This window comes from Sciurus vulgaris (assembly GCF_902686455.1).
Source record: "Sciurus vulgaris genome assembly, chromosome: 9".
Classification (NCBI taxonomy): domain Eukaryota; kingdom Metazoa; phylum Chordata; class Mammalia; order Rodentia; family Sciuridae; genus Sciurus; species Sciurus vulgaris.
Window position 1 is genome coordinate 37,174,653 of NC_136469.1, and position 22,119 is coordinate 37,196,771.

The 22,119-nt window shown below is 36.8% G+C and overlaps 1 protein-coding gene across 1 annotated transcript in view; it reads left to right on the forward strand.

Annotated features, from left to right (window-relative positions):
- Window positions 1–3,160: 3,160 nt before the first annotated feature.
- Window positions 3,161–22,119, forward strand: part of LOC306669233 (ADP-ribosylation factor-like protein 6-interacting protein 6) — a gene marked incomplete at its 5' end in the record, with an annotated part of 31,644 nt that continues 12,685 nt past the window's right edge. Inside the window, one exon of the mRNA XM_079153104.1 lies at window positions 3,161–3,212. Within this exon, the coding sequence (XP_079009230.1) occupies window positions 3,161–3,212 (52 nt within the window). The remainder of the gene's footprint in view (window positions 3,213–22,119) is intronic.

The following is a 22,119-nucleotide window of genomic DNA, read 5'->3' on the forward strand; positions in this document are numbered from 1 at the left end:
TTTGTGTCTATGTTCATCAGAGATATCGGTCTAAAGTTTTCTTTCCTTGATGCATCTTTGTCTGATTTTGGTTTCAGAATGATACTAGCTTCACAGAACGAATTTGGAAGGGTTCGTTCCTGTTCTATTTCGTGTAATACTTTGAGGAATATTGGTGTTCTTTGAAGGTCTTGTAGAACTCAGCTGAGAATTCATCTGATTGATAGGCTTTTGATGGCTTCTTCTATTTCATTGCTGGAAATTGATCTATTTAAATTGTGTATGTCCTTCTGCTTCAGTTTGGGAGGATCATATGTCTCTAGAAATTTGTTGATGTCTTCAAGATTTTCTATTTTGTTGGAGTACAGATTTCCAAAGTAACTTCTTATTGTGTTAGGTATTTCAATGATGTTTCTCATGATATTTCCTTTTTCATCACTAAATTTAATCATTTGAGTTTTCTCTCTCTTTGTTAGTGTGGCTAAAGGTTTATCTATTTTGTTTACATTTTCAAAGAACCAACTTTTTGTTTTGTCAATTGTTTGAATTGTTTCTTTTGTTTCAATTTCATTGATTTCAGCTCTGATTTTAACTATTTCCTGACTTCTACTACTTTTGGTGTTGTTTTGTTCTTCTTTTTCTAGGGCTTTGAGATGTAATGTTAGGTCATTTATTTGTTGACTTTTTATTCTTTTCTTGAATGCGCTCCAGGCAATGAATTTTCCTCTTAGTAGGACTTTCATAGTGTCCCAGAGATTTTGATATGTTGTATCGTCATTTTCATTTACCTCTAAGAATTTTTTTATCTCCTCCCTGATGTTTTCTGTTATACATGCTTCATTTAATAGCATATTATTTAGTCTCCAGGTGTTGGAGTAGCTTCTGTTTTTTTATTTTATCATTGATTTCTAATTTCATTCCATTATGATCTTATAGAAAACAAGGTCATATCTATTTTTTTTATATTTACTAAGGGCTGCTTGTGGCATAACATATGGTCTACTTTAGAGAAGAATTCGTGTGCTGCTGAGAAGAAAGCGTATTTGCTCATTGATGGATTCTATATATGTTAAGTCTAAGTTCTTGATTGTGTTATTGAGTTCAATAGTTTCTTTATTTAGTTTTTGTTTGGAAGATCTATCCAGTGGTGTTAGAGGTGTGTTAAAGTCACCCAGAATTATTGTGTTGTGGTCTATTTGATTCCTGGAATTGAGAAGGGATGTGGATGCACTCTTCTTTGGGGCATAAATATTTACATTCATTATATCTTCCTGATTTATGGTTCCCTTAAGCAGTATGAAATGTCCTTCTTTATCCCTTCTGACTAACTTTTGCTTGAAGTTCACTTTATCTGATATAAGGATGGAAACCCCCACTTTTTTACTGAGTCCATGTGTGTGGTGGGTTTTTTTCCCATTCTTTCACCTTTAGTCTGTGGTTGTCTTTTTCCATGAGTCTCTTGAAGGCAGCATATTGTTGGGCCTTTCTTTTTAATCCCATCTGCCAATCTGTCTTTTGATTGATGAGTTTAGGTCATTAACATTCAGGGTTATTATTGAGATATGATTTGTATTTCCAGTCATTTGGCTTATTTTTGGTTTTTAACTTGACTTGGTTTCTCTCTCTCTCTCTTTTTTTTTTTTTTTTTTTTTTTTTGGTGGTAATGGGGATTGAACCCAGGGCCTTGTACATGCTAGGCAAGCACTCTACCAGCTGAGCTATATTCCCAGTCCTGGTTTCTCTTTTTATTGGTTTTTCCTTTAAGGTAGTTCCTCCCTTTGCTGACCTACATTGATATTTTTCATTTCCTCCTCATGGAATATTTTGTTGAGAATATTCTGTAGCACAGGCTTTCTATTTGTAAATTATTGTGCCTTTTGTTTATCATGGAAGGATTTTATTTCATCTTCAAATCTGAAAGTTAGTTTTGCTGGGTTAAGATTCTTGGTTGGCAACCATGTTCTTTCAGAACTTGCAATGTGTTGTTCCAGGCCCTTCTAGCTTTTAGGGTCTGGGCTGAGAAATTTGCTGATATCCGTACTGGTTCCCCCTATATGCAATCTGATGCTTTCTCTCATAGCTTTTAAAATTCTATCTTTATTTTGGATGTTAGGCATTTTCATTATAATGTGCCTTGGTGTGGATCTGTTGTAATTTTGTGCATTTGATGTTCTATAAGCTTCTTGTAGTTGATTTTCCATTTCATTCTTCAGGTTTGGGAAATTTTCTGATATTTCATTGAGTAGGTTGTTGATTCCTTTGGTTTGTATCTCTGTGCCTTCCTCAATTCTGATAATTCTGAAATTTGGTCTTTTCATGATATTCCATAGTTCTTGGAGATTCTGTTCATGATTTCTTACCATCTTCTCTGTTTGGTCAACTTTATTTTCAAGATTAAATATTTAATCTTGAAAGCTTACAGTGACCCTGCAGGTTTCCAAAACCTCTTCTTTAAGGGGGAGATCAATATTAGCAGCACCCAGTACAGACAATATTCAGCCCTAAACCAAATAGCCCCTATGAAGATGTTAACAATATTGTCATAATAAACAAAGAGAATGAGTTCAATTATTACCTACAGTATAACAAATAGATTTGCAATGAGGTCTGCAGTTTCTAATGGTGGACAAAGAGGATGGGGAGGAATATTGGATGTAACTGTTAATGGCATAAGAAAAGACTATATAGAAGTACTAGATAATAGGAAGAGAGGACGCGAAATCAAAAGCAGTTTATTGTTAGCATGAGTAAAAGGAGAAAGTGTATTTGCTCATTGATGGATGGAATATTCTATATATGTTAAGTCTAAGTTCTTGATTGTGTTATTGAGTTCAATGATTTCTTTATTTAGTTTTTGTTTGGAAATCTATCCAGTGGTGTTTCTGAGGAAACAGGTAAACAAAAGGAAAATAGAGCAAGAAAAGTAAAGAAATAAAAACTTAAAAATTTTCAAAAAGGAGAAAAAAAATCTGCACTATAACAGTCATATACTATTCAAACCTCCCAGTCTTCAGTAGCCTGATGCATGAGAGGTATCAGACAATGAGCTTCCTGTCTCCAGCAGGTATCTCAGAATGGAATTTGCCCTACCTAAAGATGGCGACTTCCACTTCCAGGATAATCCAAGATGGCTGTACTGGCTTCCAAATGTGTTGGCAAATGGGGAGCTACAGCACGGGACATGGGCGCTGAGACCATGTGGTGTGCGGCCAATTGGGCCAGGGGTCCTGGAGGTGAGGTGTGTTTGGTCAGGCTGAGGGATCCTGCAGATGCTGACTGTTGTCCCAAAATGGAAGCAGCCATGTGTAACCAAACCTGCAGGTACTGTGACAGTGGACTTCCAGGGAACAGCAGGCAGCTGGTGATCCAATGGTAATCTGTGGGCAGTCCGCAAGCTACTGGTGGATGATCAGCAGGTGGAACTTGGGTGGTAGGGAATGGGTTGGTTAAAGGCAGGAAATGGGCAGGCAAGAAGCATGCAAAAGGGCAAATGATGGATGATAGGCGGCAGTGAGTGATCTGCACTCAAAAAGTAGTCAGTATGCTGGCAAACTGCGGGTGATTGAGGTGGACAAATGCGGTAAACAGCAGGGGATCTATGTGCAGCAAAGACTGCCTCACAGAGAAACATATTTTCCTCTTCTTGAAACCTGAGTTACAGAGCAACAAGGAATGCAGCCTCCCTCTAGTCTGCCATCTTGGATCTCCTGACTATAAATCTTTTATTCCACCTCTATATGTTTTGTCCCTCTTCTCAGAACAGGGTAGTTGCCATAGAAACAATGACAATGACTATATTCATCTAGGAATATTTGCTGTTATATGAGCTACATGTTAATACAGTTCTTTCCTTCCTTCAACATAAGATAAATATTCTGAAGATTAACATTCTTAAAATATTATTTTATGCAGGCATAAACTCTCAGGGTCATATATTGAGATTTCACCATAGATGGCAGATGTTATTATACCCAATTTACAGATAAAGAAACTGAGGTTTTAATATGTTAAATTACTTCCTAAGTATCACTGCTATGGTTTAAATATAGTTTGAGTGTGTCTTCCAAATGTTCATGTGTTGGAAGTGTTTGTGTTGATATAAATGTCTCTCTATGCTGCCCAGGCCAATTTCACACTACTGGTCTCAAATGATCCTCCAGTCTCAGCCTCCAGAGTAGCTGGGACTACAGTTGCATGCCACCACATCCATTTGTGTGTTGAAATTTAATTCCCATTGTAAAATATTAAGAGAATAGAATATTAATCTGACTATAGTGGTTCAATGTGAGACATTAGGGAGCTAATTAGGATTTGATAAGGTTATGAGAGTAGAATTCCCATGATTGAATACTGGTAGCTTTATAAGGAGAGAGACCAGAAGAGACAGCAACACATGCATGCTCCCTGGCTCTTGCCATGTGATTCCCTGCAGCAACCCAGGACATTGCAAGCAAGAAGGCCAACACCAGACATGGCCTCTTGAATCTCCAGAACCTTAAGCCAAAATAAACAAGTCTGTTTTCTTTAAAACTTTTTCAGTTGGTTGCTTCAGTTATTAGCAACAGAAATATGGACTAATAAAGTCACTAATAGCTCGTAATCAAATTGAAGCAAGTCTGACATCAGAATCTTCCCTACTCTGTGGCCTCCAATCATTAGTTGCTCTACATGTATCTTTACTTCCTTCATTGTCCACTTCTTTCTCAATTTTTCTAAATAGCTTCCACTTTATGGTGGAAAAGAATTATCTGATTCAAAATTCTAAAACTATTTTAGCAAAATTTAAAATTTTGCAGTCCTCTAAGATTCTTATATATTTTACATAAATTTTTATTTGCAAAAATACAATATATAACTTGAGAAAAATTTTGCATAAAAAACCTATAAATGTTAGACAACTGATGTATTCTTGATTTATAAGTGAGATCTGCAGAAAACAAAAATACAAGAGTAATGAGTATAGGAGTTGTGGGTGTGATGAGTTACTGATACAAAAAAGGAAAGGTGCTTTCCTGTATGTGGGAGTATGGATTTAAATTCCCCCAGAATATGAGGCCTTCGGTCCTGGGAGTCTATAAGACAAATAACTAAAATCAATACCTCTACATGAATACAGAACATTCAAAAGGCAATGTCTTTAATAAAAGTACGGACTATTATAAAAAAAAGAAAGAAAGAAAGAAAGAAACAACCATCCCCATGGAGTCAACAAAAAAATGTTTCAGCTTGGACTCTGACTGAAAGCAAATATTCTCTCCTGAGAATTCATAGCCTTATGCCAGCTCTTATCCTGGTTCAGAATTTGAATTTATACCAGGAGTGGCAACATTTTCTCTAATGAGCCACAGAGGAAATTCTGTCAGCTTTGTGGGTCAGTCTTTATTGCAACTACTTAACTCTGACATTGTAGCGTGACATACTGTAGAATGGTGTAAACGAACGGGCATGTTTATGTTTCAATAAAACTTTGTTTACAAAAATGGGTGGTAGTTTGTTGGTTTACACTAACTACATGAACTGGGGACCCATAAGGATAAATCTTGATATAAAATCTGGTGCGGTTTAGTGATAGGTCCTGTTTAGTAGGATTCCTGGATGAAGGAAATACAACGCTGTTCAGAAGGAATGTTGGTAACTCTGGATGTGAAGGGTTCCCTTGCTGAAGATGAACATGTGCCCTTGATATAAAGCATGCCAGGAAACATTTTACCATGCCTGAAAGTCAGTAGATGTGATACCTGGATTCAATTTCCCAAGACCTCCAGATAATAAAGCTATTAGACAGGATCTATAGAATAAATATAAATGTGACTAAGGGCATAAAAGAAAGACTCTAAATTATGGCAAAAAGAATGAGTCCATGAGAAATCAATGTAAATTTGAAAGAAATCAAATAGAACTTCTATAAGTGGGAAACAATAGTAATTGAAATTAAATATTGATAGAAGAGTTAAAAATCAGAAGAGAGATTTGTTAAACTGAAAGTTAGTTCTGATGAAACTACCCATAATATAAGTCATAAAGATGAAGAGATAAAAAATATAAATGGTTAGGACTGGGGTTGTGGCTCTGTAGTAGAGCACTTGTCTAGCACCTGTGAGGCACTGGGTTCGATCCTCAGCACCACATAAAAATTAAAAAATAAATAAAAGGTATGGTGTCCATCTACAACTAAAAAAAATTTTTTTTAAAGAAAAATATAAATGGTTAATTGGGAATGGAGAAAAAATAAAAAGATCTAGCATACAACTATCCTTACAAAGGTTTGGGTCTCTTTTTAAAAAAAAAAAAAATCAAGAAAATTGGAGAAATGCAATATTTAAAGAGAATATCTGAAAAAAATTTAGAATTGCTTAAAGTCAAAATCATCAAATTCGCGGTGGGGGGGAGAAAAAATAACAGAATGAATTAAAAACTATTACCCTAGGTAAATGTATGATTACACAAATGGTATGCCTCTATTTCATGTACAAACAGAGAAAGCAAGATATCCCATTTGTTTACAATAAAAATGAATTTTAAAAAATCCTCAAATTCATGATTCACAGTGAACTCTGTGAAGGATAAATAAAAATGCATTTTAGTAAGATTTCAGAACTAAGACAAAGAGATTATTTAAATAATAATAATAATAATTGGTGAAAAAGATATTTCCTACAAAAGAATAATAATTGGAATGACACCAGACTTCTGAATTATAACAATAGAAGTCAAAAGACAGTGGAATAATAATTTCAAAGTAGTAAGAGAAACTATTTGTCAGAATTCTGTATCATGCTGAACAACCATTTGAGGGTTAGAAAAGAATTTTTTTAGACCATTTCATTCTGTGGTTCATTTTATCCTTCTTAAAGATCTCTCTTTTTCTTTCTCCCTCTCTGAAAATCTACTTCCTCCTAATTATAACTCTGTTCTTTTCCAACTGATCTTGAACATTCCTAGGAAATTTATTCTTGGCTCTCTGCTCTTCTTCATTGTTTTCAATTCTTTGTGACTTGCTGATCCATGTTTCTTTTGCCTTTATCTTACTAAAAATTCAGTCCTAGGTCATAAGGCAACAGGAAATGTCCAGTTGATTGTGTAGCTAAAAGTGTTTAAAGTAACATTCCTCAATTTCCCCATGGCTCCTTACTGCTACACTGGCTGAATTAGGTATCTTTTCTAATGTCTCCATGTGTGTTTTTGCTGTATTTTTTGTAGTGCCGGGGATTGAACCCAGGATTTGTGTATTCTGGGGGTGTTCTGAGTCATACCCCCAGCCCTCCAAGACTCCTATATTCAATTCCATTCAATTTCATCATCTTGTTACCTGAAATTAAAACTTTGGAGTTAGTGCCCCCCTTTTCCTCAATTCCTATATCTAATCTGTTACTACAGCTTATTGAATTTAGCCAAATTTTAAAATTTATTTTTTGTTATAACTTCACTTACATACATTTTCTCTATATTCCTGAAGTGCTCAACTGCCTTCTCATCAATCTCCATTATTCTGTTCTCCTCCTCTTCTGATCCAGGCTGAAGACATTGCCAGGTTGCTAACATAGCATGCTGTCCTTGGTAGTCACTTCCCTTGGCTTTCATTTTTCTTAGGTAAAATCCAGCTTTATCACATTGGTGTTGAAAGGTCCCTATATTCTGTGCTTGTGATGTTTGTTCATGAATGAGGTGGTTTGTTAATCCAGCTTCATTTGTTCTAATATTTCTTGTTGAATATTGCCATCTGTCTGGCAATTTTTGGCTCCTTTTACTTTTTTTCACCCCTGGGTACTAGGGGTCAAACCCAGGGGTGCTTTACTACGAACCACATTCCCAGGACTTTTAATTTTGAGACCTGGTTTCATTAAGATGGCCTTAAACTTGGGATCCTCCTGCCTCACACTGCTAAATTGCTGGGACTACAGGTATGAGCCACTGTGCCTGGCCAGCTTCTTGTTCTTTTTGAGGAAAGCTTCCAGGGCTCTGACAAACTCCTGCTGTCTTACATCTTTTATGGTAACTATAAGCATGGTGCAGCGTCTGTGCTGGGAGCCGGGGAAACAGGGGCGTGCTTATAGTTTGAACTCACTTTATCAATGTCAGAGCTCTCCAGCATTCCCCTTATCTACCTCCCACATCTTAGTCTAGATCATTCTGCTTGTCTTCCTCACCACATTTTTTTGTTTCATGTCTTGTCTTTCATTACCACAGCACCTTGTTTTGCATTTAACAGAGGAATTTAAAGAAGAATGGCTTTATAGGAACTCTGTGCCTGTGCATGCTACATCCTTAGCTAAGTACAAAACCTGAACTTGCAGGATGCTTTAGTAAGAAGAATTTCAGAAAAGTCGGCTGCCTAAAAGAAAGGAAAACGGAGTCTTTGTGGCCTCTCAGAGCACACTAAAGGTTGTTTTTTTTTCCGTTGTTGTCCTGAGTTTACTGCCTCAGGTTCCTAACTAGATTAAATGTCCTTGAAGATTTTTTTTTTTAATGTCTTTCATCATTTTTACATCTTTCCCCCACTTCTCTTTATGGAATTTCAACTACATAGAAGGTATTCAATAAGTTCTGGTTAGTTCATAAATAACTGGGCAGCACATTCTACTGTAGTAGCATGCTACTGTGAATCTTCCACTTGAGCTGAGGTGGATCCTTTAGGGAACTGCCTTTTTAGGGCTAACGATGGTACATCTCTAAGCCGACCTCTCATCTCCTGCATCACCTGCCACCTTGCTCCTTCCTAAAATGCATTTCTTGCTAATAAAAAATTAAATTCTCATTCTGGCTCCTTTCACTTTCTCTAGAAATGCTTTTGAAATTAAGCAATGGTAGGGGTCTTTAGGAAGTGTGGTTTATTTTTTATTAAACATTAATGCACTTGATGAAATATCAGCATTTTTCTCAGACTTTTTAGAAGCTCCTTTTTATCAGAATAAAGATGATATGTGTGTCTGTGTGTGTGTGTGTGTGTCTTTTTCAGTAGTTTTTATTTTTTAATTCCTTAAGATGAAGACATCTGAGATATTTACAACGAAGTGGAGTTTTTTGTTGTATTTGTCTTAGTACTAGAGATTGAACCCAGGGACATTCTACCACTAAGCTATATCTCCAGCCCTTTTAAAAAATGTATTTTGGGATAAGGTCTGCCTAAGTTGCTGAGGCTGGCCTTGAACTTGCAATCCTTCTGCCTCAGGCTCTGAATCACTGGAATTACAGACATGTGATACCATACCTGGCTCAAAGTAAAGCATTCCTGACTAGCCATTTATATGTTGGTCTCCATCCTGTTAGATTTAGACATAAACAAGATGGCATCTGTCTCTCAAAATCTACTGAAAGGTGTGGAACTTTAGTATCAGGGATTGTACATTTAGTGCTACAGAGAACTAAGCATGTAATATTCTAATCATATTATTCTAAAAGAAGGCAGAAACTGGTAACCCTTCACAAAAATCTCCAGCCAGGAGATGGAACACTTTGTGTGTGTGTGTGTGTATGTGGGTGTGTAACAACAACTAATCATGACAGAAAGTCTCAGATGGGGAAAAAGACAGATGGTTCTTATTACACTCTGCCCCTAACTAGAAGTTTCATTCCCTACCATAAATAGAATGTGGTACAAAATGTGAGAGAGAGAAAAACATCACGAGATAAAAATCTACACTATTTTGTGTCATCAAATTATTTAAACCTATCTGTAATAATAAATACATTTAGAATACAGTGAATATAGTGGAGTAAATTTTAAAGCTTTGGGCATAATAAATATCAATAATCATCATAGACACTGGCAAAGATTGAATGTAAATATGTTTATTTTAAAAAATCTTTCGTAGTTGTAGATGGACACAATGCCTTTATTTTGTCTATTTTTAGGTGGTGCTAAGGATTGAACCCAGTGCCTCACATGTGGTAGGCAAGCACCCTACAACTGAGCTGCAGCCTCAGCCCCTGTTTAAGTAAATTTTAAGGTACATGCTAATATCACTGTTATGTTGTCTAGTGTATTTTGATGATTCCATTCCAAACTTTAGTTACTTTAATAGTTCACTAAGCTTTGTCCTACCTAGAGCAAACTTTCCTGAATGATGATTAAATTTTATTGCCAGATGACCCCTAGGCATTTTCAAATGTAAAGACGTATGTATGACTTGTATATGGTTTGGCTCTGGAATGTTCCCCAAAGACACTTGTGTAGAAGGCTTTGTCCCCCAGGCTGCCATGTTCACAGGTGGAGCTTTTGAGAAGTGATTGGATCATGAGGGCTCTGATATCAGTAGATTAATCCATTAGTAGTTGAATGGACTGCTGGGAGACACTGGAAACTGTAGAAGGGTAGGGCATGGTTGCAGCAAGTAGATCACTGAGAGTGTGTCCTTGGGGGTTGTATCTTGTCCCAGGCCTTTTCCTTTTTCTCTTTCCTCTCTCTCTCTCTCTCTCTCTCTCTCTCTCTCTCTCTCTCTCTCTGCTTGCCAACTGCCATGAGCTGACAGCTTTGCTCTGCCATGCCCTTCTGCCATGACGTTCTGTCTCACCTCAGGCCCAAAGCAATGGAGCAATGGAGCCAGCCAACCATGGATTGAAACCTCTGAAACTGTGAGAAAAAAATAAGTCTTTCCTCTTCTAAGCTGTTTTTCTCAGGTATTTGTCAAAGTGACAAAAAGCTGAGTAACACAGTTTGGAAAAACTTTAAGTTATTAATATCAGTCAGGTAGTAGATACATTGAATAGATATCTCTTACCTTCTTCACACATTTTTTAAAAATCTTTAAAATTAAAAATTTTTTTTAGTTATACATGGACACAATACCTTTATTTTATTTGTTTATTTTTATGTGATGCTGAGAATCCAAACCAGTGCCTCACACCTGCTAGGCAAGCGCTCTACCACTGAGTCACAACCTCAGGCCAAGTTTTTTTAATTAACTTTATTTTTTCACTGGTACATAAAAGCATAAAAGTTATGCATTGTAATGGGATATATGTGATGATTCATTAAAAGTATTCATTATATAATGTTTAAGCATATCTATCTCCTCATTTATAATTTCTTTATGGTAAAAAACTTTCAAAATCCTTTTTTCTAGTCTTTTGAAATGTATAATGCATTATTACTATCTATAGTCACCCTACTGTGCAATAGCACACCATAACTTCTTTCTCCTAACTAAAAATGCATGACATGGCAATATGTAATATAATACAGTACATGGAGAATGGTACTATATAAAAATGGGAACAAGCTTTCATATATATATATATATATATATACTCAGAATTTCTGAATTTCTAGTGTGCTGAAAAATAAGAATGATAACTTTGTGTCAATTATTTGTTTTTATGAATGTTCTAGAAGGAAAAGTTGCCAAGAAAGGACTCATCTTCTAAAAACTCTAGATGGCAAGCTGTAACCATTCATCTGGGTCCATGCCAGGCCTCCGTGGTCAGCCATGATGCTGAGCTCTATTGGCAGCATGGTTTTCAGAAAGAACAATATAAACAGACTCCATTTGTTGCCCTATGGATTGGTTCCAAGGAACATTTTTGTCTTTGGATGATCAAAGCATGGTCTGATAGGCTAAGAATGCAGTAATTGGTATAATTAGCCAATAATTTTGCAGCAAAAAGCTATTAGTGACTGCTAGCTTCTTTGCATGCTAATGGGTTTTTTTGGGGGGGGGCGTTACACTTGAAGCTTAACATTTAAAAAAATATATCTGAGTTATTTCTGGCTTTAGTCATTGGAATAATATAAAGGAGTTTGTGTTTAGGTTATGTCATCAGAGATTCCTTTGAGGTCACTGGGAGAACCTGTGTGTGGTTTCTGGCATCTCAGTTGAAGTTTGCCCAAAGTGAACTTATCCTTGAGGACAAAGGGCAAGAAAAGCAGGAATAGACTTGGATCTGCAGATTCTATTATTTTCACATAAAAAAATTTAAATACCTGACACCTCTCACACTAGAAAAGCAACACAGCTATTTCTTTTTAAATGAATCCAAACATGGGCTACCAATGACAAACTCACTGTGAAAGAAAAGGAAGCAATTATGTGGACTGGGGCCCTCCCCCAAGTCCTGAAAAGTAACTTATGAACATCCCTTTTATGTGAGTCATGGCCTCCTTCCTGTTAACATTCACTACCTTTTAATTTTTTCCCTTTGTCGATGTGAGGGAAGGAATTCTTTTTCCCTGTTGGCTCAGAAGAGACTGGAGGATTCTATTCCTACTTCCCATTGAAGCTGGGGTAGAGGGTAATGTAAAAAAGCATGGAGCTATTCAAGCACTCTGGGTTGCAGAGGGAATATCCCCACTTTCCCACAGGACTGACTGGGAACTAGAGTTCTATATCTGTTTTGAGAGTAAAAACAGCAATTTGTAGATTGAGGACAACTTGGATTTAGATGTCTTCTTTATCTAGCCTCTCCTTGGAGAATATGTTTTAATATTCTCCATCTCGTCTTTCTATCATAGTGTTCTAATGATGATCATTGTTTACCTTATGAATTGCTTTTCAGTGTCCCGAGTTCTTCAGAAAAACCACTTCACCAGTAGTGACGCAAGTGCTCTAAAATCAAACTTACAGTTTTAGGGAAGAGATGTGTTTTGATTGATAAGTACAACAAAAAGGGATGAGTTATGCTATTTCTAAATGAAGAAGGCAGACTATTATTGGGACCATTTCCTATCTCTTCAAAGGTCTCATTAGCTTCACAGTGGTGCTGCCAAGGAAGGGGGCAACAGGTATCGTCAATACATATGCAAATTATTGTCATGGAGGATACCCTGTTGGTCTTGTGTGCTACCTTTGTTCCTTTTATGAATCCACACAATGTCACATTAAGAGAGAGGCTATTTTGTTTAGGAAGACTAAATTTTCTTCAATTATTCTACCTTGAATTTATTCAGGATCTTTTGAACTAAAAATAAAGAAGTAAAATTCCACAATGAGTAGAAAAGTTAAAATACCACTATTAATCATTGATATCCAACCAGATTTTTTTTACTTCAAAAATGAGAAGAGTCAGGGTGACTGTAGTTCCAAATCTCAGGAGGCTGAGGCAGGAGGATCTGAGCCCAGGAGTTCAAGAACAGCCTGGGTAACATAGCAAGACTCCATCTCAAAAAAAAGAAAAGGGTGGTGTGTGTGTGTGTGTGGGAGAGAGAGAGAGAGAGAGAGAGAGAGAGAGAGAGAGAGAGAGAGAGAGAGAGAGAGAGAGAGAGAGAGAGAGAGAAATGGAAGATCTCCTTTCTCTGCATATCCCACTCTCCCAGTCTAGTCATTTTCTACTGCAGGAAATACTTCAGACTAGGAATGTGTCCAAAATGTGTCCTGAAACAAATTATATTTCAGTGAAGGATTTGTAAAAAACTCCTGGTAATAAAAAAAGTCTCATTGATTCTGATGCACATATGGGTCAGGACTTTTCTGCCTTTCTTGCCAGCATCATAGAATTCTTTAAACCAATAGGGATTCAAATATTACAAACATATCCATTTTCAGTTGTTGCTATTATTTTAATCAGTACTTTAGTTGTGTGATAGAAACTCCAACTAGTTTGAGCAAAAAGGGACAATACTTTGCTGCTGTTATAACAGGATACCACATACTAGGTAATTTATAAAGAAAAGAAATTTATTTCTCAGAGTTCTGGAGACTGGGAAGTTCAAGATCTAAGGGCTGTATCTGGTGTGGGCCACTTGCTACTCTTGTGCAGGGTATCACACAGCAAGGAAGAGCATGTGAGCTAGGGAGAAAACTTGATCCAAAACATTCTTTTTATCAGAAATCCATCCCTGAAATAACTAATCTATTCCCACCATAGTGAACTAAATCTGCCAATCATGTCATAAAGGCTCCACCTCTTCATTCTGTTACAAAGATAATTAAATTTCAACTTGGGTTATGGAGTATCATGACCAGCATGACATTTACTCAGTCTCCCCAAACTAGGGCAGCGAGTCAGATCAGAAATATTAAAGGCATGAGAAATTTAAGAAATAAAGACAAGACACAAAACTAAGTGAAAAGCAAGGGCATGGTGGGATGATCCCACTCTGAGGGAGACTGGATCTAACCACAAAATGGAGTTTGCTTTATTTAAATGGGTAGGAATGCCAATGGGATTCAGAGTGAAGTGCTTCCTGAGGAAAACAGGAAGAAGATGGCAAAGACAACCTGGTTGGGGCTTAGCAGGTTCTGCCCACCTCCTGCATTTGAACCTCGGGCTGTCTGAGCCAATGGGCAGGGTGTCAGCATAACCTAAGTAGTCTCAAATAGGTGGAATTTCATCAAGAGTTCTCAGAAAAACAACCCCCCAGGACTTGAGATGGCTCAAACAAACCCATAATTCATTCATGCCCCCTACTATGGAGGAGGAGACATCCAACCCCCAGCAACACTATATACTGTACATTTGCTCAGTTAATGGTGAACACAGCTGTAGAAGAGAGTTTCAGGGACCAGGGCTCAGCTAAACACTGGTCTCCATGACTTCAGGACCTTCTCCTCAAGTGCCATTTTTTGATCATTCCTACCTGTCTGCTGAGCTCCAAACTTATTTAAGGAGAGGAAGTATGGCTACCGAGAGTCCCAAGATTACAGATGTTCTGGGTTCAAGAAAAAGAGAACCCCTTTACCTCTCATTTGGGAAATTCTGGGTGGAAATCCTTGGGAGCTAATCACCACTCTAGTAGTAACACAATTGACCCATCATGGTCCTGGGGTGGTGGCTCCAGCAAGGCACACTGGAATGGGGTATGTTTTGCAATTCCAGTAGAAGTAGGAGGCTGACAGAGGAAAAAAGATACCAAAGCACAGAGGCAGATGAAAATATTATCTATCTAGTCCATTTTATCATTTCTGTTAAAAATTCATATCAACCAGAGGGTCATGGGATCCTCATAATGTGAGCTAACACAAGACACTCATATTGAGTAATTTGAAGAGAACTTAATAAAGAGACTATTTACAAGGGTGCAAGGAAAATGAAGGGAAACCACAGTGATGCCATTCCCTGGGGCTAGGAAGAGCAAGGACCTAAGTCTGGTCAAGGATGCAGCCCAGTTTCTCTCATAGTAACACCTAGGGGAGGGATGTGGAGAATAAGTACTCTAAACTCTTGCTGTCTCCTTCTTCCCTCTCCAGTTGATGTGCCCTATTGGCTGGACCCATCCAGAAGCCAGCATACAAGGGAGTCCACTGTGTAGTTCTCACAGGTCAGCCTATCACTGCAGAGGTCAGAGTGGAAAAGCGTGGAGATCTGGAAAACCAGACTGAAAACGTCCAGCACGACCTTATGTACATACAGACAGACAACAATTGTGCAAGCTGAGGATGTAAGTCAGTGGTAGTTACTTGTCTAGCATGCGTAAGGCTCTGTGTCTGATCCCCAGTACACACACACACACACACACACACACACACACACACACACAGGTACAAAACCTGTGTACTTGAATATCTAATAGAATCCTGTGAATATGATAATATATATAACTATGTCAATGAAATTGTTTTTTGTTATTAAAAGATTAACTTAAGTCATCAAGCATTGCTTACACAAAATAAAAAGGTTATTATTTCCCTCTAATGTTTTTTTTTATAACCACACGTTTATTTTTTGCTTGTTTTTGGTACTGGAGATTAATCCCAGGGTACTGGAGATTAATCACTTTACCAGTGAGCTACATCCCCAGCCCTTTTTATTTTGAGACAGGACCTTGCTAAGTTGCTGAGGCTGGCCTTGATCTTGTGATTCTCCTATTTCGGCCTCCTAAGTGACTGGAATTACAGGTATGTGCCATCACTTCCAGCCTAACCACACTTTAAAAACTAATACTACTGCATGACATTAAATCATTTTGTAATTATGTTTCCATAATTGATGAGACATTTCCAAAGTTCTTCAAGATACACTAGAAAAAAATTTTAAAGACAGTGTAACATAATGAAAGCTTTTAGTGACAAGTTAACTTGGACTTGTGAACTCGGTGTGATAACTTCAGTCACTTTAACTTCACATGTGCCCACAGTGGGTAAGCCAAATCAATCAACCATATGTGTGGATGAGGTGTCTCATAGACCAATATTCTCTAAGTTTCACCATATATAAATCACTGAAATTCAAATTATTTAATCCAATTAGAATAGTAGTAACTATCAAGCAGAGTATAATATGACTCACTTTTTTTTTAAAGTTCTGAAAACTGTTTGGTATTTTGTAGTCAAGTGCTTAGTGTTTGCAGTTACGAATATGCACCAATATTGGCTAATACTAAAAATTTTGCTTCACTGTTGATAGTAGAAAAAAACCCTGGTATGTTAGCCAACATTTTGTCACCGTGATAAAATACATGAGAAAATACACTTAAAGAAAGAAAGATTGGGGCAGGGGTGCAGTGCTTGCCTTGCACACGTGAGGCCCTGGGTTCGATCCTCAGCACCACATAAAAAATAAATAAATAAAATAAAGGTATTATGTCTATCTAAAACCAAAAAAAAATTTTTTTTTTTTTTTTTTTAAAAAGGAAAGATTTATTTTGGTTCACAGTTGCAAAAGTTTCAGTCCATGGTCAGATGGCTCCATTGCCATGGGCCTGTGGTGAAGCAGAGGATCATGGTGGAGAGGCTTTGGTGAAGCAGAGGTGTTCACCTCATGGAGACCAAGAAGCAGAGAGAAAAAGGACTAGGGAAGAGTCCCTAAGTACACGCTGCCTAGAACCTTTTTCTTCAACTAGTTCCCACCTCCTACTGTTTCCTCCCAATAGTTCACCCAGCTATGAATCCAGTGGATTTAATCCCCTGATCAGATTAGATTAGATTCCTCATGATCTAATCACTTTGATGTTGCGCATCAAAGACCAAGCCCTCAATAACAAGCCATTGAGGTACATTCCAGATTAAACCATAATACCTGGCTAGTAAGACTAATGTAATCAAGAGGCGGAGCTGGGAATGTAGATCAGTGGTAGACAACTTGCATAGCATGTGTGAGGCCCTAGGTTCAATTCTGAGCACTGGGGGAACAAAAGAAAGTTTTTGCCACTAACTAGGCCTTTTAACTTTTGAACCAATAGTTGGCTTCTAATTCCTTTAATGGCAGGTTGATTGTGATGATGATAATGCTAACATTTATAGTGTTCTATGTACCATGGGCTTTACACATGATAGTTCTTTCCATGATTATTGCCCCCATTTTACAGATGATGAACCTACTCAGAGAGGGCTATTAAAGTCACACTTCTATTAAGTGTTAAAACCCATTTTCAAATTCTGCTCTGTGTCATTCCGAACCTTGTCCCAATGAATAAAGAATGTAGACTCCCAATAGATTGTGATCCTGACCCATTGTTTTGATTCTGGGAGACATGTTTATGCTGATGTGATATAGTACAGAGTAAATGATATTTCATTATTTTTGAATATTTTTATTATTTTCATTATAATTAGTTCTCATTTTTGTAGTTGTTTTAATTTCTACTAGTTGAATTATATATTGCATTTGTATAAAATGTCGTTATTAGAATATTGATGGAACAACCATAATATGAAGAAAAAAAAATCTTTAAAATAAGTGTTCTTTTTTAAGTCCATGAATCAAATACATGGTTACAATTTATAACATGAGACAAGCAGGGGTAAAATCCAAATGTCTACTTAAAAAAGAAAGATGGTGGGCTAGGTAGGGGTGTAGTTCACTGATTAAGTGCTTGCCTATCGTGTGAGGCCCTGGATTTGATCCCCAGTATTGAAAAAAGAAAATAAAAGAATAATAATAATAATAATAAGAATAGTGGCAAGTATTTTAAATAGGTTTTTAAAATACATTTTTCTCTTAGGAAGCTTTTTCTGTAGTGGAGATGGGTGTTCACGTCTCTGTTTTTTAACCCAAAGTCAGAGTTTGAGGATAGTTTTTTTCTATTTTTAATACAAATTATTCTCATTATTTAGTAAATTGAAATGTTTTTGAAACAGCTGTATTAGGAATGCATAATCAAAATTTCCTTTTATATTTGTTAAATTATCAAAACAATTCTCACTAAGTGGATCGATATTGCTATACAGAAGACCAAAGTGTTCTTCACTTAACTCATTTAAGACTTCAGATTCAGACATGAGATAAATAAATCTTATATTACCTAGAAAGAATCTCAAGTGACAGAGGGCTGACTAATATACTGGAACATAACAAAACAAACCAACAAAGGGAGAACTCCAATCTAACAAAGTAATATCCTATCAATTAAGCTACTTAGAAATGCAAAGTAATGCTATTGTGGTAGCAAGCAGGTAAAACTTTCATTTTCTACCTCATTTATGGAAGAGGGGCTATCGTCGGGATTTTGTTATTTAGTTAGTAACTAAGAAAAAAAAAATCAAGCTTACCTCTAAAACTCATGTTGTAAATGTGGAAGTAAGTACAGGCCTGGTGAGACAGATATTTGCTAATTAAATTTAAACTTCGATTTTTGCTTTAGGTTATTTTGTTTTGTTTTGTTTTTCTGCTGTACTGGAAATTGAACTCAGGGCCTTGCACATAATAAGCAAGCACTCTACCACTCTATCACTGAGCTACATCCTCAGCCCTTTTTATTTCATTTTGAGACAGGTTCATGTGGCTGGAGTTGAACTTCGTATCCTCCTGCTTCAACTGCCCAAGTAGCTGAGATTATAAGCATGCACTACTGTACCTAGCTTTTCATTTTTTGTTTTTGCTTTAAAAATTAAGCAGAAAGTAGGGAGAACAACTAGAAGGAACAGAATATGAATTGTTTTTGTTAAATGAAGTTTTCAGTTTATTACAAATTTTATTTCATGATTCTTGTCAACCATGAGCACCAAGTTTGCTTGGAAATCCAGAACAGTGGTGGGTCTGGTAGTAGGTCTCCCATAGATATTTTTTTTTTTTTTGATATTTGTTAAATAAATGAATTCCTGAACAGTCAGTCAGTAGGAAGCCAGAATAAAATAGGATGGCACTGGTTTTGCACCAACTTTTGAATTTTCAAGCACCATTGTTGGAAGTTCCTACTGGCCCCACCCAAAATGCAAATAGTACCCCAGTTGAGAGATGCAGGGGGCTTTAAGCACCTACTAAAATGCAAATATTTTTCATAGAAGTATTTCATTAAGTTGGTTAGTTTTTTTTTTTTTTTTTTTTTCATCTCAGGCTGAATGAATTTGTGAGTGAACCTTCCAAAGCCTGGGTGTGTACTGGATAATGGCTGAGGGTGGGAAGGTGAGGAAAGCTCCAGAACTGTATGGGTTGGACACCAAAGGAAAAGCAGGAAGTGAAAAAACAAACATCACTTTATGTTAGTCAGCTGTTTTTCACTGTGACCAAAATATCTGACAAGAACAACTTAAAGGAAGAAAGATATATCTAGGTTCTCAGTTTCAGAGGTTTGCTTCCATGGTCAGCCTACTCCATTGCTGTGGGTCTGAGGGAGGCAGAACATCATGGCAGGAGGGTGTGGTAGAGAAAAGTTGCCTAGCTCAAAGCAGCCAGGAAGAGTTTTCACTGCCTCCCAGCAGTTCATTCAGTTCCCAATGGATTAATCCACTGATGAGATCAGAGCACTTATCATCTGATCTTGTCCCCAAAGCTCCACTTCTGAACAGTGTTGCATTGGGGACCGATCCTTCAACACATGAGACTTTAGGGCACATCCCAGATCCAAACCATAGCACTTTGTATGTGGCAATCAATGTGGTCCTACATAGCTCAAACGTTAGCTATTTCCCTAGACCAATATTTTCAAGCGATAAACTAATTTGTTATCTAAAAACCCACTGGACACATTAAAACTTTGTTATGGTCCTGAATGTCTGTGTCCCTCCCCAAATTAGTATGTTGAAATCCTACCCCCTGCCCATGTGATGTTATTAGAAAGTGGGGCTTCAGGGGAGGTGATTGAGTCATGAGAGTGGAGCCTTCATGAATGGGATTAGTGCCCTTAGGAAAGGACAGCCTTGCCACCTCTGTCACCTGAGGATCTGACCAACAAGAAGGTGCCATTTATGAATCAGGATACAGACCTCACCAGACACCAGATCTGCTGGTGCCCTGTTCTCAGATTTCCCAGCCTCCAGAACTGGTGGAAATAAATGTCTGTTGTTTAAAGCCACTCAGTTTATTGTAACTTGTTTTTGCAGCCTTAAGCATATGAAAACAATCATTGATTTTTCTTTAAGAAGAATTAGATTTTCATGTTTGCTGTTTGGTTGGTAAACTGGATGGTTTTACCAAGCCAGAAATCAGTCATATGGTTAAAGTACAATTTTTGGAACACAAAATTTCATTTTAACTTCTGCTATAATTTGTTGTTCTGTATAAGCTCTATTATTAGTAGCAGAAAAGTTGCTATTAATTTTTTATCACTTTAGTTTTTGACCCTTCTTTCCTATTTTTAGATTTTTTAAAGATAGGTTTGAGAAGAGTATTTTAAAAATAGTAATGCATTTAAATTTTGTTAGTTATGTTGCATAAGAGTCCATTTAGCATTTAAATTCCACCTACAGTCTCAAGGTTATCTTTTGATTTGTATAGCATCTCCCATTATTGTCAAAGAAGTAATTATTGGTTATTTATTTGTACATCTTTTTCTTTTCTTTTTTGGTAACAGGGATGCTTTACCACTGAGCTATATCCCCAGCCCTTTTTATTTTTTATTTTGAGACAAGTCCTCCTTAAGTAGCTAAGACTGGCCTTGAACTTGCAGTCCTCCTGCCTCAACCTCCGACGTCAGTGGGATGCACCACTGCACCACTGCGCCCAACTATTTGCACATCTTGAAGAGCAAAAAGATTATATAGATATTTCCTCTGGTATCTAAAAGCATACAATCTGGAAAAGATGCCCCTGTTCTGATACATAGGCAACAAATATTTACTTAACTCTTGAACTAATTCATAAATGGGCAGTAAATTATTATGACATAGAGTAAGCATAATAAAAGATTAGGATTGGAAAACCATCATAGATGAAAAAGCAGTGGAGGGCTGAGGTTGTGGCACAGTGGTAGAGCACTTGCCTAGCACATGTGAGGCACTGGGTTTGATTCTCAGCACTGCATATAAATAATGAATAAAATAAAAGTACATTAACAACTTTAAAAAAACAATGGAGGATGTTCCACAACTTTTCGTAAATAGTTTTGAGATAGGATTTTATTAATATCTGAAGAGTCATAAACACACACACACATATATATGTATATATATATTCATATAAATGTTTTAAACTTTGAGAGAAATAAAACAGAGATACTCCTTCATCCATAGTTCTCATTCCATACCTATCTATACGTACTTTTTGTTCACCACACCCAAATCCTTGCACATGTTAGGCAAGAGCTTTACCATTTAATCACAGCCCCAAAGCAATATCTTTTTTAAAATTAGGATATCATTGTAAATTCAGGTTTGGACACTCTTTTTTTCTCATTAAATATAGTGATAGCATATATGCTCATTATTAAATAATCTTGAAAATGTGGTTTTTAATGGTTGCACAGTGCCTATGTGGTGGTGTCATGCCTGTAATACCAGCAGCTTGGAAGACTGAGGCAAAAGGACTACAAATTCAAGGTCAGCCTCAGAAATTTAGCAAGGCCCTAAGCAACTTAGTGAGACCCTGCCTCAAAATAAAAAGTAGAAAGGCTGGGAATGTAGTTCAGTGTAGAGTGCCTCTGGGTTCAGTCCTCAGTACTACCTCCCCAAAAAAAAATAGTTGCATAGTATTCTACTCTATTGCTTTTGTATAATTTGTTTTATTAAACTCTTTATTGTTGAGTATTTGGATTGCTGCTACTTTTGTATTATTGTAAACAGTGTTACAGGTAACTTTTATTTACTCATAACCAATTTCTACAAGTGAATAATAGGTCAAGAAGGACTCAGAATTCTATGTGTATGAAATGTTGGATTCTTGGGCTGCGGTTGTGACTCAGTGGTAGAGAGCTTGCCTATCATGTGTGAGGCACTGGGTTTGATTCTCAGCACCACATATAAATAAATGATTAAAAAAAAGGTCTATCAACATCTAAAAATGTTTTAAAAGATAGATAAATAAATAAATAAAATGTTGGATTCTTGATTTTCCCATTTTCTGCCCTTCAGACCTGGTTGAGACTAACGGTCAGTCATTTAATGAACCTAGTTT